Genomic DNA, 26,875 nt, shown 5'->3' with positions numbered 1-26,875 from the left:
CCTCCCTGTCCCCTCCAAGGCTGCAGATGGGCATGAATCAGGCTGCACTGATGGCAATGGTGAGTCTGCATTCATGCCAACGTTGGTGCTGCATTTAGGACAATGTGGCAACGGTGCTGCTGCATTCATGGCAACGGGGTGCTGCATTCATGGCAATGGTGGGGCTGCATTCATGGCAATGGTGAGGCTGCAAATGGGCACTGATTAGGCTGCATTGATGGGCACTGGTTAGGCTGCATTGATGGGCACCGACCCTTATTTTTGCTTCACAGTTCTTTATTTAAAATTTAAGATTTTTTTCTGAAACTTCCCTCTTAAAGTGAAGGCGCGTGTTATAAGCCGATAAATACGGTATATCCAAATAACAAGCCCAAGCTCATCTCTTCACCACACACAGCCACAAAGGCAGGGGAATTCTTGTTGGGGGGTGAGTTAGTGCTCGGACAAACACACTTATGCCCCGTACACACGGTCGGACTTTGTTCGGACATTCCGACAACAAAATCCTAGGATTTTTTCCGACGGATGTTGGCTCAAACTTGTCTTGCATACACACGGTCACACAAAGTTGTCGGAAAATCCGATCGTTCTGAACGCGGTGACGTAAAACACGTACGTCGGGACTATAAATGGGGCAGTGGCCAATAGCTTTCATCTCTTTATTTATTCTGAGCATGCGTGGCACTTTGTCCGTCGGATTTGTGTACACACGATCGGAAATTCCGACAACGGATTTTGTTGTCGGAAAATTTTATCTCCTGCTCTCCAACTTTGTGTGTCGGAAAATCCGATGGAAAATGTCCGATGGAGCCCACACACGGTCGGATTTTCCGACAACACGCTCCGATCGGACATTTTCCATCGGAAAATCCGACCGTGTGTACGGAGCATTAGACCGAATTTTAATGGTTCAAAGATTGTCAGGCAAAATGGTTGGCCCTCACAAATGTTCACTTCATCAAATCTGGCCCTCTTTGAAAAAAGTTTGGACATCCCTGGGGTAGACCCTACACATACAGATAGTTCGAATTGGATAGCTTCTCTAGTGTCTGATAGGGTGGACCATATCAGTACAGACAGTTCAAATTGGATGGCTTCTTTGGTGTCTGATGGGGTAGACCATACAAGTAGAGATAGATCAAATTGAGTGGCTTCTCTGGTATCTGAGGGGGTTGAGCATACCAGAACAGACAGTTCAAACTGGATGGCTTCTTTGTTGTCTGATGATATGAACCATACCAGTACAGACAGTTCAGATTGGATGGCTTCTCTGGTGTTTGATGGGGTGGACTATACCAGCACAAGAAGTTCAAAATGGATGGCTTTTCTGGTCTCTGATGGGGATGAACCTACCAGTAAAGACTAATCAAATTTGATGGCTTCTCTGGTGCCTGATGGGGTAGTAGACTATATCAGTACAGACAGTTCAAATTGCATGACGTCTTTGGTATCTGATGGGGTGGACCACACCACAACAGACAGTTTAAACTGGATAGCTTTTTTGTTATCTGATGGTGTGGCACATACCAGTACAGACTGTTCAAATTGGGTGGCTTTTCTGGTATCTAAGGGTGTGGGCTAAATCTGTACAGGCAGCTCAAATTGGATGGCTTCTTTGATAACTGATGGGGTGGATGATACCAGAACAGACCATTCAAACTGGGTGGCTTTTTTGTTGTCTGATGGTAGGGACCACACTAGTACAGACAGTTCAAATCGAATGGCTTCTCTGGTGTCTGATGGGGTGGACCATATCAGTACAGACAGTTTAAATCTGTATTACTTCTCTTTCCTTATTTAATTCCTCACCAATGTCAGTCAAAGGGATGGGTGCAAAGCCACAACCTTACCTAGAGTCCCATTCTGTGTAAGGTCGAGGTACTTTACGGCAGTGGTTCTCAACCTCAGTCCTCAAGTATCCCCAAACAGGCCAGGTTTTGTGAATTTCTCTTAGATAAAATAGCTGTCCAAAATGCCAAGCCATTGGGTCTGATTTAAAGCACCTGTGCAAGATAAAGGAAAACCTGCAAATATAGCCTGTTGGGGGTACTTGAGGACTGAGGTTGTGAACCACTGATCTACCAACTCCACCTTGTCCAATCAGAGAATGGATTACATTTATTGAGAAAATGCAAATCATTATCTGAATGGCACATGTGCCCAGGTGGTTGTGTTCAGAAGGCAGGAGGGCAACTGGTCAGTACGGGACCTGGATGCTAGTTGAGATCAGCTGGAGAACAGCTTCCAGGGGGGTCCCACAAGTTATTGTATATGTATAGTTACATTGGTCCAAGCCAAACCGTAGCTATGTAAAAATATTCACACATGGAATTTTTCTTTAACTCTTGGATAATCAAATAAATGTTCTGAAAATTACAATTTTTTTATTCAATTCCACAGGTGTAAGGCCAGTTTAAGAACTTAGAGAGCTGATTAGATTCTTTGTGATAATACGGAGTGAATAGGACAGCTATTGAATTTTGGACAGGATCAACAGGCATTTTTTTTTTGCAGAGAGCCACACAGGCTATTGTTCCTGTATTTGCCGCAGTACCAATCATCCTCCCTGTCCTGCCCACATCCGATTCCCCCTGCTGCCTGGGCCCACTGTGTGCCCGGGTCCCCATATAGGGGGACAGGTGGTACCCTCTTATCAGCAGCCCTGTGGACGAGGATGTGGGCTTTTCCTGAGTGCTGCAATTTCAGCATTGCTACAAATTGGCGTTAATTGAGGGTTACAAACTGTAAGTCACATCTTACCAAGTTATTATCTGATCACATGTGCAACATCATGGCAGTTACAGATGAAAGAGGGGGGGGGGCAAGATGGCAGCTTCCTTGGCTGAAAAGGAGAGTTTAGTTCCACTTTAAGTGTGAGGGAAATGGCGAGATAGTAAGGGTTGGGTGATAGTTGGAGAAGAAGGTATGGTTGCTTACAGCCAGATTTAGCCTAAAGGTCCACACCCAAATGCCCAGGAATGTTGTTCCTGAAAAGTAACGTGCCTCTAGGAGGGGGAATAGTGCAATGGCGTCCCTAGGGGGGGCAGAGGGGGCCCTGAACCCCCCCAACATTATGCTGTGCCCCACCTTGTGCACCCCCAATTAAAAAAACATTTTTTTTTTTACAAAAAGGCAATGTCTTTTTGTTTGCATTCGTAGCGGATGCACCACATCTTACTCGGGCCGCCGCTGGAGTAACACACTCTCTATTGAGAGGGAGAGCGTCCCCAGTCAGCTCCTGCGGGTGATTCCTCCCCCCTCCCTCTGCTCGCTGACACTGCATAATGCGAGTGCTCACACAACCACGGCCGCCCGATCTGCTCCTTCCCCTGCATCCTCATTGGCAGGGAGAAGAGCGAGTTGCAGGAAGGACTCCACCAGGACTCTCAGTTACTGAAAAAACAGACTTATTTCTCCCGTCCTTAGGACAGGATAACCAGACTGTAAATTCCAAGAGATGCCAGACCAGCGCTGTCAATAGCCGGGGCAGGACAGCAAGAGGAGGCTGGGGAACCCCACAGTGGCAGAACACCAGGGCCCGGAGGCAAGACAACCTTTGCAACCCTGATAGTTCTACCACTGCTTTGGATCCTTATATTTTCTTGGTATGCTGGTGACATATATCTCTTGTTTTCTGCCACCCTGGGGGAGCCCCAATACAGTAGGAAGGGAGCTCACTGCAGAACATGTGAAAGGGCCCGTTGTGGGGTCGTAGTAAAGGGCCCCAGGATATATATATATATATATATATATATATATATATATATATAATTTTTATTTTATAGTTACCCCCCTACTTTTGTCCCTGTCCCACATGTGCCCCCCCTAAATATATGGAGACGCCACTGGAGACCAACGATTGCGTAGAGTACTTACGGGTACAAGTAGCTGGTGTTCCGGCCCACTGCCCGCTGAACTGGCACACTCTGAGCGCCGGCCCCTGGCGTTCATAGCTTCCTTCACAGTGATACTCGCAGTTGGATCCATAATTATTTCCGGCACCACTACAGGTAATGTAGCCATGGAGCGGAGGAGTGAGTACCGGACATCTCTTCACTGCGGGACAAAGAAAGCCACAGAGCTGACAATTATAATATTCTTTGTACTCGTTTTAGGACCTTATTGTTACTTGCATTATATACACTATATTACCAAAAGTATTGGGACGCCTGCCTTTACACGCACATGAACTTTAATGGCATCCCAGTCTTAGTCCGTAGGGTTCAATATTCAAGATGAAGGTTCACATTAAATGTTGCATTAACAACAAAGAGTGTATAAGTGGTGGGGGCGGGTCTTAGTAATGAGGGCTGTATCAAAATGAAGTCCACTTTTCTGCCTTCCAAGGTAATATAATTCCTGTATAATAATAATAATAATAATAACAATATTATAAGGGGCAATAAGTTACGCCTTCATTTAGAGGCACATAAACTATAATGACATCCCAGTCTTAGTCCCTTGGGTTCAATATTGAGTTGGCCCTCCCTTTGCAGCTATAACAGCATCAACTCTTCTGGCAAGGCTGTCCACAAGGTTTAGGAGTGTGTCTATGGGAATGTTTGACCATTCTTCCAGAAGCGCATTTGTGAGGTCAGGCACTGATGTTGGATGAAAAGGCTTGGCTCGCAGTCAACATTCTAATTCATCCCAAAGGTTTTCTATGAGGTTGAGGTCAGGAGTCTGTGCAGGCTAGTCAAGTTCCTTCACCCCCAAACTCTTTTGGTCCTTGCTATGTGCACTGGTGCCCAGTCATGTTGGAACAGGAAGGGGCCATCCCCAAACTGTTCCCACAAAGTTAAAAATTCCCTTCACTGAAACTAAGGGGCCAAACCCAACCCCTGAAAAACAACCCCACACCATAATCCCCCCTCCACCAAAGGATTTGGACCAGTGCACAAAGCAAGGTCCATAAAGACATGAATGAGCGAGTTTGGGGTGGAGGAACTTGACTGGCCTGCACAGAGTCCTGACCTCAACCCAATAGAACACCTTTGGGATGAATTAGAGTGGAGACTGCGAGCCAGGCCTTCTCATCCAACATCAGTGCCTGACCTCACAAATGCGCTTCTGGAAGAATGGTCAAACATTCCCATAGACACACTCCTAAACCTTGTGGACAGCCTTCCCAGAAGAGTTGAAGCTGTTGTAGCCGCAAAGGGTGGGCCAACTAAATACTGAACCCTACGGACTAAGACTGGGAAGCCATTATAGTTTATGTGCCTCTAAATGCAGGCGTTACTTATAATATAATAATATAATATTATTATTATTATTATACATACATATTATATTACTATTATTATTATCAATATTATTATTATTATACAGGATTTATATTACCTTGGAAGGCAGAGAAGTGGACTTCATTTTGACACAACCCTCATTACTTAGACCCGCCCCCATCATTTATACACTCTTTGTTGTTAATGCAACATTTAATGTGAACCTTCATCTTGTAAATGAACTCATTCAGTTCATAATAAAAAAATGAAAGGCAAAATATTTGTGAGTATATAAAACATTTTTTTCTCTTGTTTTTTATAAGTGATCACTTCTGTTCTCAGACGCAAAAGGAGCTAGGAGAGGAGAAACAGCATCACACTGATCTTGTGAATGGTTGTGCAGGGGGGGGGGTCAGGACAAGTGTGATGAGTTCCCAGCCTGTATTTGGGTACGGCGTTGCACGACCGTGCAAGTATCAGTTAAAGTAGCGCAGTGCCGTATCGCAAAAAAATTTAATATACTGCAGCTTGCCAGTTCCTACATATGATGGCTGCATTAGTGTTCTTTTTTTTTTTTTTTCAGCTTGTTGTCCTTTATTTTCTCCTGGTGATCCTGCCAGTAACACATTTCCTGTCCTAGGATGACAACGCACAACCACCATACTCTACCTGTGAAGGAGCAAGGTGGAGCCCTTAAGGAAGGACTGCAGAATATCTCCCCCTCTCCTCATTGCATAGGACGGGGAGAGGTCTTCTGTAGTCAACAGTTGTGAACACGGCATGGGTGATAACACAGAGTGCACAGGACATTGGCGCGTCCCAGGACAGTACTGGATTTCTGGCAGGATCAGCAGTTATTTTTTGCACTTATTGAACAGACGTCACAAAATGCTTTCACAGGTATGTTTGACAGAGCAAAAGGGAGCAATTAAGAGAAGGTCATTGTTAGGGTTTACATGCACTTTAAGTCAATCCCCCCCCACCGGTTTCAATTACGTTTTGCAGTCAGAGGATTAGCAGGACCACCAGATAAGTAGCCCCTTAGGACGGAAGTGAGCAGTGGCAGTTTATTCCCTTCTCTCAAGGGGGAAAAAAAATGCAAAAAGATCAGACGTCCCTGGGTGGGCTTGAACCACCAACCTTTCGGTTAACAGCCGAACGCGCTAACCGATTGCGCCACAGAGACCTGTGTTCAGCTGGAGCTTTGCATTTTGTTTACAAAGCTTAGTGTCCCATTGGTCCTATTTATTGTCAAGGTTTGGGTGGAATGTCCAAACATTTCTATTCATGCTTAAAATTAATAATTTTATTACTGTACTTACATTAGTTTAAATAATGTTACACCTACTACACATAATTTTAAAAATAGTATTTTGTAAAGCACTTAGCAAACTGTTGGTGCTATATAAATCCTGAATATTATTATTATTAATAATAATAATAATAATAATAATAATAAAAAATAAAAATAAAGCACTTATCAAACTGTTTGTGCAATATAAATCCTGAATAATAATAATAATAATAATAATAATAATAATAATAATAAGAATTATAATAATAAAGCACTTGGCAAACTGTTGGCACAATATACATCCTGAAAAACAATAATGATAATAATAATAATTAATAATAATTATAATAATAATAATAATAAAGCACTTAGCAAACTGTTGGTGCTATATAAATCCTGAATATGAATAATAATAATAATAATAATAATAATAAAGCACTTATCAAACTGTTTGTGCTATATAAATCCTGAATAATATTATTATTATTATTATTATTATTATTCAGGATTTATATAGCACCAACAGTTTTCTAAGTGCTTTATTATTATTATTATTATTATTATTATTATTATTAATAATAATAATAAAGCACTTGGCAAACTGTTGGTACTATATACATCCTGAAAAACAATAATGATAATAATAATAATAATAATAATAATAATAATAATGCACTTAGAAAACTGTTGGTGCTATATAAATCCTGAATATGAATAATAATAATAAAAATAAAGCACTTATCAAACTGTTTGTGCTATATAAATCCTGAATAATAATAATAATAATAATAATAATAATAAAGCACTTGGCAAACTGTTGGTATTATATACATCCTGAATAACAATAATGATAATAATAATAATAATAATAATAATAATAATAATAGTAATAAAGCACTTTCAGTGTTATGTAGCGTACACACGATCGTACTTTCCGTCAACAAAACCGTGGATTTTTGCTCGAAGGTTGTTGGCCCAAACTTGTCTTGCATACACACGGTCACATAAATGTTGGCCAACAGTTCCGAACGTGGGAACGCGGTGATGTACAAGACGTACGACGACCTGAGAAAAAGGAAGTTCAATAGCCAGTGCGGCTCCTTCTGCTTGATTCCGAGCATGCGTGAACTTTTGTGCGACGGACTTGTGTACACACCATCGGACTTTCCGACAACAACGTTTTGTTGGCGGAAAATTTGAGAACCTGCTAAGAAACATTTGTTGGCGGAAATTCCGACAGCAAATGTCCGATGGAGCATACACAAGGTCGGACTTTCCGACAACAAGCTCACATCCAACTTTTCCCGTTGGAAGATCCGGCCGTGTGTACGCGGCATTAGGACTTCCCCTTTAACACATCTAACATCTTCCAGCGCTGCTGGTGTTAAGCCTCGTACACGCGAACGGATTTTCGGCAGGGAATTGTGTGATGACAGACTGCTGGCCTAAAATCCGATCGTTAGTACGCTCCATCAGACAATTGTTGTCCAACTTTCCGCCAACAAATGTTGGATGGCAGGCTAGTAAATTTTCGGCGGACAACGGTCTGTTGTCAGATTTTCGCATTTCGTCAGTACACAAGTCCGTCACACAAAAGTCCAAGCACGCATTCTCGGAATCAATGCTCACCAAACACGACATTAGCAGAAGGCGCCCAAAGGGTGGCGCTCAAGAGCTGAAATTCCACGTAGTGCGTCACTTTGTTCGTGTTTGTTGGCCGACAATTGTGTACCGTTTGTATGCGAGACAAGTCCCTGGCACACACCCTTCAGACAAAAGTCTGACGCTCTGTTGGCCAACAATACGATCGTGTGTACGAGGCTTTAAAGTATAACAAAAGGCAAAACTTTTTAGTTTTGGATATAGTGGAGAGGGATTAGAACACCTGTCTGTGTCCCCATTAGGGAGATTTATCCTCTCTATTTGTCCTGTTTACTGTTATCATCAAAAGTGAAAGAACATCAGAACAGGAATAGAGAAGAATTCTCCCAATGGGGACACTAGTTACCCCCGATTTTACTATATCCCAAATAAAAAAAAAACACAATTTTGCCTTTAGTTCTACTTTAACAGCAGCAGCTGCGAGTGCGAAGGATGTGCGCTGTTGCCCCACCCCCTCTCTTTCTGCCCACCTCCTCCATTCACAGAATGCATACTATTCTTTCTAATAACTCTAAGTGCTCTGTGAATAGAGGATTGGTAGATCAATGACAGGATCAGCACCCTCCAATCACAGAACACTTTGTATCTGTGGACAGCCTCCAGGCTCAGGGATGTCCAATCAGTCTAACCTAAATATCTGTATCCAGTCAGTAGGCCCTTGAACTACATAGTTGTTAGTAGATCTAAATATGATTGTAACGTGTGGTGAGCTTAAAGTGATACTAAAGGATCGTTTTTTTAATTTTTTTTTAACTAACAAACATGTCATACTTACCTCCACTGTGCAGCTCCTTTTGCACAGAGTGGCCCCGAACATCCATTTCTGGGGTCCCTCAGCGGCTTGTGCGGCTCCTCCCCACATCTGGTAACCCCCTTGGAGAAGCGATCTCCCGAGGGGGCTACCTTGCGGGCGTGCTCCCTAGTCCAGCATTCGGCGTCCATAGAGGCCGAATGCAGGGCTCGGCCCCACCCCCCGGTGCCCGTGTCATTGGATTTGATTGACAGCAACGGGAGCCAATGGCTGCACTGCTATCAATCTATCCAATCAAGAGCCAGGAACCAATGGAGAGAGGGATGGCGGGGACACGCCGACGGAAATTCGGGGCTCAAGTAAGTAAAACAGGGGGGGGGGGGGGGGCGGTGACTGCGAGGTGTTTATTTTTTTTCATCTTAATGCATAGGATGCATTAAGGTGAAAAAACACAAGCCTTTACAACCCCTTTAATGGAGCACCATATTACCACCAGTTAAAAAAAAAATGGGGGTCTTTTGACTGAACATGCTGTAGTGCTCAACCCCACAAGGGCCGCTAAGTTTGTCCCAGGTTCTATGGGCTGCCTTTTTAAAATGTATTGCTGATTAACCTGGACAGGGCATAGGGAGTGGGGGATACCCCAGAGCACTGAACAGTAACAGGAGGACGCTCTTTTCTCTGCAGCACTGGGACACCATAAGCAATATTCCAGGCCAGGCAGGCCCTAGTATTAGTGCACCAGGGGTTAACAGCAGCAACAGACACTAGGTTCCTCCAATCAGGTCTGTACACAGTGTCCCCAAGTACCTGGATTTGTGTAGCACACACTAGAGGGTGCTACACAAATGTAGTTCTTGCGGCTCTTCTTTAATCAGTTGAGCAGCCCGTGAATGCTTTGGGCTGTTCTGAGCTTTACTGGCTGCAGGTTTGATTGCTTCCCCCTGCCTTCTGGAGGATTCTACAATGTAGTGGGCTGGATGAAGCAAATCAGCAGCTGAATATTTATGTTGTTGTTTCAGACAATCCTTGGGGGAGGGTGCCCAGATGGTGGCTGGGAGTGAGCATAAATAGTCTGTAGCCTGGAGCTGCCCTGTCTTGTCGAAGAGGAGAAGTTCCCAGTCTGAAGGGCTGCTGCCCTTCTGGTCAGCCCTGCTGAAAGTTCTACTAGTTTTCATCGAGGTCCCAGCTGTGGCAGAGCTGAGGGGCCCATTCCCCTAGAATCCCTGAAGCTAAGAGGGATGTTGTGCTAGCTATCCAGTCTGGAAGATTCACTAAGGAGTTGTTCGTAATTTCGGAAATTCGTCAATTTTGGAAATTTCGGAAATTGAAAAATTCGGAAATTTCAGAATTAACAAATTAGTCAAAATTCATTAAAAAACGAATTCGGAACTAAACTAATTGCACATGTCTACTGTAAAATTTGGTGTGCCTGGCTATGCAGGAGTGGGGGAATCCAGTTCATCTGCAGCCCTTAAGGGGGTGCACTACAATTGCCTAACCTAACTAGCAGTAGTAGGGTGCTACAATACTCTTTAAAAGCGTTTTTTCTGTAAGAAATCCATGCAACTTCAAACTGAGCAGTAAAATGATATATATGTTTTATATGATTAATTCTATAGTCCACATCAGTGAACCTAGCTGTCACATATTATGGGAATGATGAGGGATTTCTCTCCTTCCTGCTCTATTATTTTTGCAAAATAAATTGCCCATCTCCCTCCATTGCTATGGCTGGATCTTACCTTGCACTTTTATTACAAATTTGCAGCTTGCCCGGTTGTACGCCCGATCATAGGCAGTATAGCGGATGATGTGTTCCCCTTCTGGAAATTCGGAACCGGGTTCTGGACCTCGGCGAAGGACTCTGGAATTATAAAACAACATTAACCCTAAGCAACAAATAGAAAGCTGTTTTTAAAAGGCATCCCAGAAATCGACATCCACCTACCTGCCGTATGGCAGTAGTAAGATGATTCGTGATCTTATCTGGCAGAAATATTATGGGTTGATACATGTAGCAGAGTTAATTAACCCAAATAACAACGGGGATCTAATGACTCTTAGATCCCATAGTAGACTTATTTACAATACACATTTTAGCAGACAATAGACAGCCAGGTGTTGGAATTTACATCAGCATCTCCTAACAGTATCTGTCCCAGCATTATGAATCAGCCACTATTCCAATATGGCAAATCCAGGGTCCCCAGAGTCTGTGTGTCCTGGGGGACCAGGACATGAATCCACAGTAATACCACCTCAAGGGTCCCCAGGCATACAGCTCACAAGGAGCACCGTTCCCCCAAATGCAAGGGCCCCCGATCGATCGGAAAGAGGCTAGCATACAGTCCCCTCCAAAAGTCTCTCTCCTGGCTAGGTCTGTCACAGTGATCTTATCTGGCAGAAATATTATGGGTTGATGGAATACATACATGATGCTGTCGGATACAATAAAAAATGATGCCACCAGCTAGAGGAATTACACGTGTATCATTCATTATTATTTTTGGAAAAATAGACAGCCAAGAAGATTGCTTGTCTGATGAAAACTATCAAACATTTTAATCATTTTTGCTTATACAGTGCCTTGAAAAAGTATTCATACCCCTTGAAATTTTCCACACTAAATCAGGTAGACTCTATTTACTAATTAGGTGACTTCTGAAGGCAATTGGTTCCACTAGATTTTAGTTAGAGGTATCAGAGTAAAGGGGACTGAATACATATGCACCCCACACTTTTCACATATTTGTTTGTAAAAAAAAAATGAAAACCATTTATCATTTTCCTTCCACTTCACAATTATGTGCCACTTTGTGTTGGTCTATCACATAAAATCCCAATATAATACATTTATGTTTTTGTTTGTAACATGACAAAAATGTGGAAAATTTCAAGGGGTGTGAATACTTGAAAGCACTGTAGTTTGTCAGATTGAAAAAAGCATAGGTCCATCTAGTTCAGCCTTTCTCAACTTTTGTACTGTACCCCAGAGGAACACCTAAACTAAAATTTCTGCTCTTGGGGAACCCTTACTAAAACCAATTTATTGGGAGTTAATGGGGAAAATGGTGGTCAGTAGGAAAAATGCTCCTTACAGTGATGGTCAGAATGTCACCGTTACAGATATCTAAAAAGATAATTGGGTCATGCTTCTGGTTTTGCCAATGGCGTTGGCCCTGAAACCATGCAAGCACCATCAGATGGAAGGTCAAGAAATCATTAGCTACCTCTGGAGGAACGTCGGGTTACCACTGAACCCTGGTTGAGAATAGCAGATCTATCTATATCTATATAGATATAGATATAGATATAGATATAGATATAGATATAGATATAGATAGAAAACCTTCCTATACAGAACCCTACACCCACAGTTGATCCAGAGGAAGGCGAAAAAAAAACCTAAAAGACATGGTCCAAAACCATGTGACAAAATAAAAATGCAATGTAGTTCTATTCCTGTTATGACTATTGGTTCTTACCTTGTAATTGCGCCATCAGCTGTATCCTTTACCAATGGGCTTCCCCAGGACACCACGGCCGTTAACTTTCCTGGCTCTGCAACTTTTGTTCGGGAAGGTGGACACTGAATTTTGGGTGGATCCACATCTGATGGAACACAATGAAATGACATTCTTGAAGCCAGCTCTGACCCAAGATAAATGTCCAGACTTTACGAAGCACTCAGTGGAAGTTAACAAGCTCTAGACTGTAAAATTTAAACAGCCTTCTACTGTTAGTCCTAGGCGTGCACACAGGGTATGCCCGGGCACACCCTAATCACCCCGTGTGGTGCAGATTCCCCCATTTAGACCCCTGATATTTCACCAAAGCCCCCTAACAGGGCTCCTAAAAAAATTGTAAAAAAAAAATAAATAGAATTGTAAAAAATAATAAAAATAAAATAACACAAATAAAAACTACTGACACCATCCATTGCTCTACTGACACCGTCAGTATATATACACATGCACACACACGCAATGCAATAGACTGTGCACACCTATGTCATTAGTAAATAACTGAACTTGTTTAACTCTTTCCTGCAGAACTTAAACTCAAAAAGTGAATATTTGTTATGTTATAGAGAACATCTAGAAATGTTAATTGTGTCAAAGCATTACCCTGAAAAATTGTTCTTTCATCAGGAATTCTATCTGGAAAAACAGCAGTGCACTCCTAGTATGTGATTGTACCTACAGCATCACAGTTGTGTGTCTGTAGTGTGAGATCTTAAGCCTCGTACACACGATCGGATTGTTGGCCAACAGAGCGTCAAACTTTTGTCCGAAGGGCGTGTGCCAGGAACTTGTCTTGCATACAAACGGCCAACAAACACGAACGTAGTGACGTACTATGTGGAATTTCAGCTCTTGAGCGCCACCCTTTGGGCACCTTCTGCTAATGTCGTGTTTGGTGAGCAATGATTCCGAGCATGAGTGTTTGTACTTTGGACTTGTGTGACGGACTTGTGTATACACGATACGAAAATCTGACAACAGAAAATTTACTAGCCTGCTATCCAACATTTGTTTGCGGAAAGTTGGACAACAATTGTCTGAAGGAGCCTACTAACGGTCGGATTTTAGGCAAACAGTCTGTCATCACGCAATCCCCTGCCGAAAATCCGATCGTGTGTACGAGGCTTAAGGCATTGCAAACTCTGACTTCTAGTCTCAGGGGAATTGGAGTGAAGTTTGGTGATGTCACTACTGTGGTGCTCACTGGTCTCCTTGCTGGCGGCTGAAGTAAAATTGGGTTAGATTTAACTACTGTGTCTTACTGAAGAGTTAAGCCACCTGTGGATGGTGCCAAGTCAGCAGGTGACCATACTGCCCAGACAGAGTGGGTCTAGGGAGGCGTGTCAATGCATAAAAAATTGAAACAGAACAACAAAAATCCACTCCCTTTACAATCGGTTAAACCGTTAGAAACACCAGTTTTGCTACACCCTTGAAATGGTCCTAAAAACAGAGAGTCCACTCAAGTTACCATCCGAGGTTTATAAAACTTCTATCCGATTCAGCAGGTGTTTTGCAGTGCTTTGTATAGGATGCAAATCATCATCATCAAATGTAGTGCTATGTACTAAACTTACTAGGTACATGGCGTCTCAAAAATATCAGAGGGACTCAGGTTGACCTATAGAAGCTAGTCTTTCTGTAGAGGTCAACCCTTTCTTTTCCAAAAAGCCAGACTACTTATGTAGGTTCCATAGTGTAGCGGTTATCACGTCTGCTTTACACGCAGAAGGTCCTGGGTTCGAGCCCCAGTGGAACCATTTTTGCAATATGAGATCAGATACTGACTTTCTGAAAGTCAGTCTTTTGGAACATCCCCCACACAACACAAAGGCAAGTAATAGAGTCAAAAAGTTCAAATTTGCAGTTTTGTAGTCAATACAAATGCTAATTTTGTCTAAGCAGTACCGTGAAAAATACATATCATTCTGAGATCTAAGGCATTGCAAACTCTGACTTTCAGTCTCAGGGAATTTGGAGTGAAATCTGGTGATGTCACTACTGTGGTGCTCACAGGTCTCCTTGCTAAGCCTAGGTTCACATCTATGCGGCTGCGTTTTTCAGGCACGTTTTGTGCTTTTAAACCCGCATTTTTGCATGCAGTTTTCATGCATTTTGCGTGTTACGTTTTTTTTCTCTTTAAGCGCTCTGTAAACACACTGTATATAGCTGGTTGCTAAGTAGGGGGCCGGGCACCGCGTCCTTAACAACCGATGAGTCATTAGCTGTCAGCGGGCTTCCCTGCTGAAAGCTTAATGTAAAAAAAAATTGCAGAAAAAAAAAATCACCAAAAAAAACGGCCTGGGGTTCCCCCCAGGTCTTTGCCAGGCCCTTCGGGTCTAGTATGGATTCGGAGGGGACCCCCACGTCAAAATGTAAAAAAAATGACATGGGCTCACCCGCCAAAATCCATACCAGACCCTTATCCGAGCATGCCGCCTGGTAGGTCAGGGAAGGGAGGGGACAAGCAAGGGACCCCCTCTCCTGAACCATACCAGGCCGCATGCCCTCAACATGGGGGGGAGGGTGCCAAAGCACCTTGCCCCCATGTTGATGAGGACAAGGGCCTCTTCCTGACAACCCTGGCCAGTGGTTGTCAGGGTCTGGGGCGGGGGGCTTATTGCAATCTGGAAGCCCCCAATTAACAAGGGGCCACCAGATCCCGCCCCCCCATGTGAATGGGTATCGGGCACATCGTACCCCTACCCATTCACAAAAAAACTGTGAAATGTTAAACTACAAGAGCCGGTTTTTGATAAGTCCTTTATTAAATAAGAAGCCCGGAGCCATCGTCTCCCGGTGGCATCATCTCCCGGTGCCACCTTTTTCTTGTGCTATCCTCTACCGTGGAGCTGTCTTCTTCCTCACCGCCACCATATTCTTCTTCCTCGCGCCCGCTGCCGCCGTCTTCTTCTTCTTCCTCCTTGCCGTTTATTTCTTTTATTCAACGCTGTCTTCAGGGTCTGATATGGATTTAAGGGGTGTGGGGGGGTCCCCTCCAAATCCATACTAGACCTGTAGGGCCTGGCATAAACCTGGGGGGGGGGACCCCAAGCCGTTTTTTTTTTTTGTCCCTGCTTAGCAACCAGCTATATACAGTGTTAAAATAAAAACCGCAAAACACATCAAAAATGGCATCACAAACACAACACTTGCATTTCTGGTGCGGTTCCTTCGAAGTCTATTACGCAAATCGCGGGAAAAAAGTCCCCAACCCTTTCCAAAAATGCACCACCCGCAAAACGCATAGGTGTGAACTTGTACCATAGGAAACAATGTTAAATGGACTGTAGTGCGTTCTGCTAACTGCAAAACGCACTAAAAAATGCATAGGTGTGAACCTACGGTAAAAGCTTTCTGACATGAGGAAGCAAAGCCCTGCCTCTACCAATGTCCTCCACACACAGACACACTATAAAACAAGACATGGTAAGCCAGTAATTGGGAAAAGATCAGCTGCAGGGAGACCACAGGCAATACTGGTAACTAGTCCTTTGCCCTCTGCCTGTCTTTTTTGGGTAACAACTTACAGAGTTCAATTCCTTTCTAAAGGTAATCCATAAGAACAGAAATAAAGAATCAGTAACTACTGACTTATTTTTTTTGAATGCACATGGGCTGTCATCTTTATAGTTTCTTTCCAATTAGTGTCTACCCAGAGCAAGTATGTGGATAATAGGTGTCCCAAAACTTCACTTGCTACATGCTGACCAATGGCTCACTAGGTACTAGGAAGGTAGGATGAGGTGAAATTCCTGGAGACTACATTGTGGCAAAAACAAGCCAGCAGTGAAAGATTCCATATTTTTACCCTAACAGTTTCCTTTAAGGGAACCAGTAAACACCATGGGTGAATGGGCAATTGGGCCCCCCAGCTAAGCCTAGCAGAGACCTTGGTGTCCTCCTCAAAGCACTCTCAAGGATCTTGCACCAGGGGGCAGAGCCCCTGAACAAGGGTCTTCTCCTGCAGGACTGGACCCAGGAACATTGCACCCTGCTGCTCAGGCCTCTGACTATTTATGGGCCCTCGTCCCACCTTCTGGGCACACCTCCCCAGGGATTGGCTGGAGTCCCATAAATATTCAGGCTGCCTGTTCTGCTCTCCCTCCCACTATACTTCTAGAAACCTCTAGAAAAAAGGGGAAGTAAAAGAACAGCAGCCTGTGAAACACTGAGAAGCCTTAAGCAATCAACCCCTGGGCGTCCAAACACTCCCCTCCTTTACCCTGATCATTGGAGCACACCTAGGGAACATATACCGTATTTATCGGCGTATAGCATGCACTTTTTCCCCCTGAAAATAGGGGGCAAATCACAGGTGCGTTTTTTACGCCGATAGTGTACCTCGGAGGGGAAGGAGGGGGACGAGCGCCACAGGAATTTACTGAGCCGTAATCTCCTGTATAATTGTCTCTCACTCAGCTCTGACGTCACCCATACAGTCCCGCCTCCGCCACCAGCATTGGACCAGTGTTCTGTCAATCACAGGAGCTGGTCCAATGCCGATGGCGGAGGCGGGACTGTGTATGTGACTGCTGACTGAGAGCCGAGTAAACAGGAGATGACGGCTCGGTGATTTCCTGCATGAGAGATGGTGAGGCTGCAGATGGGCATCAGGCTGCATTGATATGAGATGGGCACAGAGCAGGCTGCAGATGGGCGCATTAAGGCTGAAGATGGGCACATATCAGGTTGCATTGAGGCTGCAGATGGGTGCATATCAGGCTGCATTAAGGCTGCAGATTGGCACAGTTCAGGCTGCATTGAGGCTGCAGATGGGCACATATCAGGCTGCATTGAGGCTGCAGATGGGCACAGATCAGGCTGCATTGAGGCTGCAGATGGGCACAGATCAGGCTGCATTGAGGCTGCAGATGGGCACAGATCCGGCTGCATTGAGCCTGCAGATGGGCACAGATCCGGCTGCATTGAAGCTGCAGATGGGCACAGATTAGGCTGCATTGAGGTTGCAGATGGGCACAGGTCAGGCTGCATTGAGGCTGCAGATGGGCACTAATCAGGCTGCATTGATGGGCGCTGACCACTATTTTGCTTCAAAGTGGTTTATTTTTTAAAAAAAACATATTTTTCCTGAAACTTCCCTCTTAAATTGAAGGTTTGTGTTATACGCCGATAAATACTGTATTCTTTTCCAATAAATTTTTTATTAGAAAAACACATTGAATACGATGAAAAAACATTTAAGTTTTACAGTTAAGCTTTACAGGTCCAGTCCACAAATGGAGCGATCACATTGAAAGCTATGTAAGAAATTTAGGTTCATATTCATGGGAAATGCTATTATAGTAGCAACTGAAGAAAGATGAAATTTTCAAGTAGGACAAATGGTAACACTACCCTCCCATACTGACAGGGCCGTCTTTAAGGCAGGGCAAAAGGGGCAGCTGCCCTGGGCCCTGTCATTGTTGTGGGGCCCAAAGCAGCTGCCTCATACTTGCCAACTTCCCCAGTTTAAATTCTCTTGTCCTTTGAAGTTTTAGTCCTGTGCTGTGTCCCGAAATCTCAGTGTGAAGTGCTGCTACTAATGCTGCCCAGCTCTGCCCTATTGTATACAGATGACTCACCTGTAGACCCTGTGTTTACATGTAAATAACCATCATTCATATGTAAATAGCGTCAGCATTTTTATGTAAATAACTGTGGCTGGCGGCATTGATATGTAAATAAAGGCGGCATTCATATGGATATCATGCCCCGCTGCAGTGAGCAGATGATGTGCTGTAACCTCTAGCAACCAATCAGTGAGCAGTATTACTGTACAGTAATCTCTAGCAACCAATCAACAAGCAGAAATCATGTGCTGTAACCTCTAATGTGTGCTGTAACCTCTAGTAACCAGTCAGTAAGTGGTAATGATCTGCTGTTACCTCTGGCAACCCATCACAATCACTGCCTGATCTGATACAGTAAACTGATTTTAAGTCTAGCTGATATTTATTGTATGTCTCAGAGCAGGTGGAGAGCGAAATTGCACGGGGGGGGGGCCCCAAGAAAATTTTTGCCCAGGGTCCAATCAATATTAAAGACGGCCCTGCATACTGATAAAGTATGTTGTAGTTTCACATAGCATCTACATGGCTGGGGAGATCCCACTCCAGAAGTCTGGTGGGCCAACAGTCCTCTAGATTGTGTCAGGAAATGAGTATGGTGAGGCAAGAAAAAGAAAGCTGGACAACTAACTTGTCGGCTAGTAGAGAATTGTACCAAAGAATCAGGGGAGAAAGAGAAGAGAGAAATGGAGGGAAGAGGGGAGAGGAATCCCAGAGGTGAGCCCCCAGGGGGGCCAACAGACGAGAACATACATTCTACCTGAAGATTTACCTACACAGACAGGTTCTCCTCCGCTCCACAGCCCATCCTCCATACAGACTCGATTGCGGTCCCCTTCTATCTGATAGCCCAGGGAGCATGTATAATCACAGCGGGAACCCTCGTTAATCCCAGCCGAACATTGGTATGACCCATTGGGTATCGCTGGCAGAACATGGCATTGGATCACTGAAATAGAAAGTGAAGTTATACATGACTATGGAAAGAGCAAGAGGAACAGCGGATGATGTCACAGTCTCCACCTCAACAAATCAAAGAACACCTTATATTCATTAAAAATAATGCGTGTTCTCTAAATGGCTGCGATTCCAAGCAAGCACCTCCCTGTAGGGACATAAACAAAACCACTATACCATAAAGTGGGCCTCCCCCTCCCCCTTAATAGACCTGACTACCTAAATAGACTCTATTAACTGAAATTAATAAAGTTAGAAGTACTTAAAGCGGGGGTCCACCTATCTATCGTTTTTTTTTTTTTTGAGTTCATTCACAAACTTTTCTTTTGTGTGTAATATGTCCGCCTGTGTCAGATTTCGTCGGAAAGAATAACTTATATTATTCACTGCAGGCGGTTTCCATCTTCATTGTGGGCATTTGAAGCCCACAAGCATTTATTTCCTGGATGTGGTGAATGCTGTGCTCCCAGCATTCACCGCTCGTTCCCGCACATGCTCAGTGGCATCCTGGGAAGCCAGGAGTCTGGGAGAGGCTAGAAACACGCCTACTCCCACGGGAGGAGAACCAGGAAGTGCAAAGAAGAATAGAAAAATAAAAGGTAATTACGGCGATTTAAATTTTTTTAAACGGCATGTCAGCATCTAGGCAAGGAAGAGAATACATACAGATATTGTTCAAAATTTGGGTGGAACCCCGCTTTAAGCAGCCCATAGATGACTCGATTTTCTTTCCTTCCACCACGGGTGGAAGGAAAGAAAATCACTCGACTCCCCCATCAAGAGCCAGTGGGCTTGGGTACAATCAGCCTTCCCATACATGGATCAAATCTCAGAAGGTCCCTGCTGAACCGGACGAATTTCGATTTATGTTTGGCTGGCTTTACCTGCCTCTTCCTCACCTTTTATGTCCCTTATGTCTCTCGAGATCTTGCTGTTAAGAAACAAGATCTCCTTGGAAGACAATGGTGACTTAACCTTCCCAGGGGGCATCAGTGAGGTCCTGGCTATGTAACCAGTGGCTCTGATGCCCATTGACCAGTAATTAGGAAACCTTTAGAGGTAAGTAACAGCTAATACATTTTAAATGACTATATATTTAATTTTACATCAGAGCTGAATGATGATGTGATTTTTGGTGAAAAGGGTAAAGGTCCACATTAACAATATCAATATGTTTATGCACAAATCCACATATATCCTATCTTTCCTATTAGTCATCTCAGTGTAGTCACTTACTTCTGCAGTAAGCGTATCCAGACCAGCGACGACCTTGCAAGCAGCGCACCGAGGTCTGTCCAATAAGGCGGAAGCCCTGGTCACATGACAGACTGCAACGCGTTCCAAGAGTGCTGCGGTAGCCCGGCCCTCGGGGAGAATAACATGCCGCTTCTCCATCTTGGATTTTCAGGTCATAACACCAGCGAGGAACTTAAAAACAAACAAGGAGAATTGCCAAGGTAAATACTTTATATATTTCATCGCATGATGGGACTTGAGACTCAATACGCAAAGCTTGAAGGTGAACTCCAGGATAAGCAAATATTATCTAAGTACAGGAGTAATGTACAGTATCACACAAAAGTGAGTACACCTCTCACATTTTTGTAAATATCTTATTATATCTTTCCATGTGGCAAAACTGAAGGAATGACACTTTGCTACAATGTAAAGTAGTGAGTGTACAGCTTGTATAACAGTGTAAATTTGCTGTCCCCTCAAAATAACTCAACACACAGCCATTAATGTCTAAACCGCTGGCAACAAAAATGAGTACACCCCTAAGTGAAAATGTCTGAATTGGGCCCAATTTACCCATTTTCCCTCCCTGGGTTGCATACGACTCTTTAGTGTTACAAGGTCTCAGGTGTGAATGGGGAGCAGGTATGTTAAATTTGGTGTTATCGCTCTCACTCTCTCATACTGGTCACTGGAAGTTTAACATGGCACCTCAGGGCAAAGAACTCTCTGAGGATCTGAAAAAACGAATTGTTGCTCTACATAAAGATGGCCTAGGCTATTAGAAGATTGCCAAGACCCTGAAACTGAGCTGCAGCACGGTGGTCAAGACCATACAGCGATTAACAGGACAGGTTCCACTCAGAACAGGCCTTGCCATGGTCGACCAAAGAAGTTGAGGTCACGTGCTCAGCGTCATATCCAGAGGTTGACTTTGGTAAATGGACGTATGAGTGCTGCCATCATTGCTGCAAAGGTTGAAGGGGTGGGGGGTCAGCCTGTCAGTGCTCAGACCATATGCCGCACACTGCATCAAATTGGTCTGCATGGCTGTTGTCCCAGAAGGAAGCCTCTTCTAAAGATGATGCACAAGAAAGCCCTCAAACAGTTTGCTGAAGACAAGCAGACTAAGGAAATTGATTACTGGAACCATGTCCTGTGGTCTGATGAGACCAAGATAAACTTATTTGGTTCAGATGGTATCAAGTGTGTGTGGGGGCAACCAGGTGAGGAGTACAAAGACAAGTATGTCTTGCCTATAGTCAAGCATGGTGGTGGGAGTGTCATGGTCTGGAACTGCATGAGTGCTGCCGGCACTGGGGAGCTACAGTTTATTTTGGGTAACCATGAATGCCAACATGTACTGTGACATACTGAAGCAGAGCATGATCCCCTCCCTTTGGAGACTGGGCCGCAGAGCAGTATTCCAACATGATAACGACCCGAAACACACCTCCAAGACGACCACTGCCTTGCTAAAGAAGCTGAGGGTAAAGGTGATGGACTAGCCAAGTATGTCTCCAGATCTAAACCCTATTGATCATCTGTGGGACATCCTCAAATGGAAGGTGGAGGAGCGCAAGGTCTCTAACATCCACCAGCTCCGTGATGTCGCCATGGAGGAGTGGAAGCCTGTGAGTGAAGCTCTGGTGACCTCCATGCCCAAGAGGGTTAAGGCAGTGCTGGAAAATAATGGTGGCCACACAAAATATTGACACTTTTGAGCCCAAATTGGACATTTTCACTTAGGGGTGTACTCACTTTTGTTGCCAGCGGTTTAGACATTAATGGCTGTGTGTTGAGTTATTTTGAGGGGACAGCAAATTTACACTGTTATACAAGCTGTACACTCACTACTTTACATTGTAGCAAAGTGTCATTTCTTCAGTGTTGTCACATGAAAAGATATAATAAAATATTTACAAAAATGTGAGGGGTGTACTCACTTTTGTGAGCTACTGTATGCATTTCCTTGAGTCTCGGTGTGCTTTGTGTATTTCAGATCTGTACAGTAACATACCTCCTTTTTGAAATGGGAACGAGGGATACCTATTAGCAAAAAGTATGTAGGCATAGGACCAGGGGCGGACTGATAACTCATGGAGCCCCCAGGCAATCAGAGATTATGGGGCCACACAGTATACACACACACAGTATACAATCACACAGTATACACATACATGTACACACAGTATATCGGACAGATGTAAAAAAAACACAGATTTATACATACTGTCCCTGGTTTTACTGAGGCTGGCAACCCTGATGGGGCCCCCTAGTGGCCCAGGGCCCTTGGGCAGTGCCCGAGTGGCTCAATGGTCAGTCCGCCCCTGCATAGGACACATCCCACTGCCAAGCCCCCTTAAAGGAGAATTATACAAAAAAATGATTAGTTAAACCCACAAGTGCTTTTTTTTACCACTACTATTCCTTCATATTGACTTATAAAATATATAAATGCAGTCATTTAGAAATTGGATGAAAGGTTTAGCATTTGGAAACACTTTTTGAAAACTAAAAAGTGGATTTTATATACAACTATATACAAAATGAGGGACAACTTAGTAGGAAAGAGGGACAGAAATCAGGGATAGTCTCTCAAATTCAAGGACATTTGGGAGCTATGCAGTAATCCAGTGTGAAGCTTTGCCTCAATGCAGGAGCTTCCTGTAATAAAGACCTTTCACCATTTTTGTTGCCTGTCTCTGGACTTAAGTCTATCTTATCAATATCTTTTTGTAAGTAATGTCTCCAAAACTGGTCACAATATTCTAAATGAGGTCTAACTAAAAATCTATACAGAAAAATCAGGACCTCCTTCCTCTTACTGGGGATCCCTCTTGTGATAACTAAGGATCTACTGTACATAGTTGATGATCCCTCTAGTGATGACTAAAACTCTATATAGAGGAATCGGGACCTACTTTCTCCTGCTGGTGATCCCTCTAGTGATATAAAGATCTATTTAGAGAATTAAAGACCTCCTTCCTCCTGCTAATGATCCCTCTAGTGATAATTAGATGTAGTGCCCTGGAGTTTAGGCGGGGTTGCTTCTAAATTTACCTGCCTGGTATAGCTAACTTGGCTAATTGTTGAGGATCAATTGATTTCACTCTAATGCCGCGTACACACGAGCGGATTTTCCGTCAGAAAATTCTTGGATGGTTTTTCTGACGAAATTCCGCTCAAGCTTGCCTTGCATACACACGGTCACACAAAAGTTCACTGAACTTTCGACTGTCAAGAACGCGGTGACGTACAACACTACGACGAGCCGAGAAAATGAAGTCCAATGCTTCACGCGAATTTTGCGCGTTGGAATAGCTACAGACGATCGGAATTTCCGATCGGAACTTTTATCGATGGAAACATTGAGAACATGCTCTCAATCTTTTGCTGGCTTTAATTCGGCCAGCAAAAGTCCAATGGAGCATACACACGGTCACATTTTCCGACCAAAAGCTCTCATCGGTCTTTTGCTGGCCGAAATTCCGATCGTGTGTACGGGGCTTAAGTCTGTAATTGCTGCACTTTCCTTCTTTTGCTGCTAGGTGGCCGGGTACCTGGTGGCATTAGATATGAGAAGGGCACTGCAAGGTCAGATCATGGGTATATGTGGTCTCCCAGCCAATGGGCAGGGGTTTTCTGAACCGCTTTAGCCCTGGGCCATTTGGCTGGCCAAAGACCAGAGCACTTTTTGCGATTCAGCACTGCGTCTCTTTAACTGACAAATGTGCGGTCGTGCGATGTGGCTCCCAAACAAAATCAATGTCCTTTATTCCACGCAAACAGAGCTTTCTTTTGATGGTATTTGATCACCTCTGCGTTTTTTATTTTTTGCGCTATAAACAAAAAAAGATCGTCAATTTTGAAAAAAAAAAAACGCATTATTTTTTACTTTTTGCTATAATAAATATCCCCCAAAAATATATAAAAAACATTTTTTTTTCCTCAGTTTAGGCCGATATGTATTCTTCTACATATTTTTTGGTATAAAAAATTGCAATAAGCGTATATTGATTTGTTTGTGCAAAAGTTATAGCGTCTACAAAATAGGGGATAGTTTTATGGCATTTTTCTTAATAATTTTTTTTTTTACTAGTAATGGCGGCGATCAGCGATTTTTATCGTGACTGTGACATTATGGCGGACACATCGGACAATTTTGACACATTTTTGGGACCATTGGCACTAATATAGCGATCAATGTGATTAAAAATGCATTGATTACTGTAAAAATGTCACTGGCAGTGAAGGGGTTAACAATAGAGGGCAGTGAAGGGGTTAATGTGTGTCCTAGGAAGTGTTCTAACTGAAGGGGGATGTGGACTGTGCAGGGAAACTAACAGATCGCTGTTCATACTCTAACCACAGGGCGAAGCGACGTTACATAACGTCGTTTCGCCCAGCCGTGCCATTCTGCCGCAGTACAACTGCGGCGGCTGGTCGGCATGTGGTTAAATCCCTTGGCCTGCTGGGAGAGCCTATATATTCGGATGAGGTCAGGTGATATGTGTTCTGTGTCACCTGGACGGCTGTCTGGGTGGACTTGTGTTGTACTGCCCCGGGCTGCTAGGCCGGAGATTGGGCCTATCCCGGGCACATCTGGCTGCTAGGCTGTCTGAGGGCCTATCCAGAGGCAAGAGAGAGCAGCGCAGGGTTGGGATTGCGGCTTGCAATGCAACCAGAAGTAACAGTTCTGCCGGCCGGTGAACCTGTCTTGGTCAGGGGTAGAGGGGAAGATGTCGCCACTAAGGGACCAACCGCCATATTACCAGGGACCACAGTGAGTAACTGAAGCAAGTACCGGAGCAGTATTCTCACCAGCTGGGGATGGTGAAGAATCGGGAAACTTTAGAGGGTATCAAGCCAAGGATCCAGCCAGCGGAGGTGATGCTTTCAGAGCAGCCTTGTGTGTCAAGCCAGGGACCGAGCAGGCCAGTGGGGTGAAGCTTGAGAAGTATCTTGAGTGCCAAGCTAGGGACCCAGCAGAGAAGCGGGGGTGACGCTTGAGGAAGATACCACCATGAAGATTGGAGGAGCTCAAGGGATTCAGTGTCAGTGAATCAGCAAGTCTAGTGAGAGAGAGACCGGAGCTCAGTGGGCTGAAGAACTACAAGAAGTAAGTGTAGTGGAAGTGAAGGAACTGTTACAGCTTGTGTTAGGAACTGTTAAAGACTGTTGCCATAGGAGACAGCATTCCTACACATGCAGATGTAGCATCTTGCTGGAGGCTTTTCCCTGCATGACTGTCCTCCTGTTGAAGTCTCGGAGTCTGACAATTAATCTTGCAACTACATAAGGGTGTCCTGGCTCTAACCCTCTCTCCCAAAGTTCTGTTAAGAGAAATAAAATCTCTTTTGCATGCAAGAAGTGTCTGTCGCCCCATTGACTCTAACCACTTGAACCCACTAGGCCTCACAACCCACCATATACAGAAGGAGGTCTGCTATCTCTAGCCCTGGAGGTTCACATTAGACCGAAGGAGGCCGGGGACCTTGCTACATAAAGATCTATATAGAGAACTCAGAACCTCCTTTCTCCTGCTGGTGATCCCTCAAGTAATAACTAAAGATTTATAGTGCAGAATTCGGACCTCTTTTTTCTGGTTGGGGACACCTCTAGTGCAGTTGGGTTGCCGTTGCTAGTGGGTTTGTGGGGGTTGATGAGGTTCAGATAAAAAATACTATATACATTCACTATACGGCCCTCCCCCTTGTCCCACTCAATGGTTTCCCATTGAAAAAAACTAAAGAAAATGCACCCTGTCACTGCATATAGCACCAACCACTAAGCATCTCTTGACTCGTTGTTGGCCCATGTTTACCATTTAAATCTGTATCACCGTTATAATAAGAGTGAGTTTTTGTTAAAGTGATACTATAAAAATAACAAACATGTTATACTTACCTGCTCTGTGTAGTGGATTTGCACATGGCAGTCCTCCTCTTCTCGGGTCCCTCTTTGGCGCTCATAGCCCCTCCCTCCTGTTGAGTGCCCCCCCACAGCAAGCAGCTTGCTACGGGGGGCACGCAAGCCGAGCTGCAGCTCCCTGTGTCTTTTCAGACACAGAGCTACGGTTCGGCCCCGCCCCCGTCTCTCTCCTGATTGGCTAACTGACTTTGATGGACAGCAGCGGGAGCCAATGGCGCCGCTGCTGTGTCTCAGCCAATCAGGAGGGAGAGTCCCAGACGGCTGAGACATTTGTGGACATCACCGGACAGAGATGGGGCTCAGGTAAGTATTAGGGGGGCTGAGGGGGGCTGTTGCACACAGAAGGTTTTTTATCGTAATGCATAGAATGCATTAAGATAAAAAAAAAATTCCGAATTTACAACCCCTTTAGGATTGTTTACTTTATTCAAACTTTGGGTATGGGTATGTTTAGGGCAATCAAATTTCAATAAAATAAAGTACATACATTTACTACATGCAAAGTTGTGTTATTGTGAATATTTCTAGGGAGGGGGTCCATAGCTTTTATCAGATTCTTAACCACTTTAAGACCGAGCCTATTTTTCAAACTTGTTGTTTACAAGTTAAAATCTTTTTTTTTTTTATAGAAAATTATTTAGAACCCCCAAACATTATATAAATTTTTTTTCTAACACCCTAGAAAATAAAATGGCGGTCCTTGCAATACTTTCTGTCAC

General features: G+C 44.0%; 1 protein-coding gene and 1 non-coding gene across 4 annotated transcripts in view; one reads left to right on the top strand and one right to left on the bottom strand.

The window, feature by feature from the left end:
* The window catches only part of SRPX2 (sushi repeat containing protein X-linked 2), a 115,040-nt gene that overhangs the window by 6,026 nt on the left and 82,139 nt on the right, over positions 1-26,875 (bottom strand). For 2 of the 3 annotated variants that reach the window (XM_073598153.1, XM_073598152.1), the window contains exons 4-8: positions 20,223-20,414; positions 18,790-18,978; positions 12,421-12,547; positions 10,678-10,799; positions 3,877-4,056 (exon numbers count right to left, since the gene is read on the bottom strand). In XM_073598153.1, the coding sequence (XP_073454254.1) occupies positions 3,877-4,056; positions 10,678-10,799; positions 12,421-12,547; positions 18,790-18,978; positions 20,223-20,414 (810 nt within the window). The remainder of the gene's footprint in view (positions 1-3,876; positions 4,057-10,677; positions 10,800-12,420; positions 12,548-18,789; positions 18,979-20,222; positions 20,415-26,875) is intronic. The other variant, XM_073598154.1, reaches the window with a different exon arrangement.
* On the top strand, positions 14,147-14,219 carry TRNAV-UAC (transfer RNA valine (anticodon UAC)). The gene has a single exon. It is a non-coding gene; the product is annotated as a tRNA-Val (tRNA).

Source organism: Aquarana catesbeiana, linkage group LG09 (assembly GCF_042186555.1).
Source record: "Aquarana catesbeiana isolate 2022-GZ linkage group LG09, ASM4218655v1, whole genome shotgun sequence".
Classification (NCBI taxonomy): domain Eukaryota; kingdom Metazoa; phylum Chordata; class Amphibia; order Anura; family Ranidae; genus Aquarana; species Aquarana catesbeiana.
This window is presented reverse-complemented; position numbering and strand designations above follow the sequence as displayed.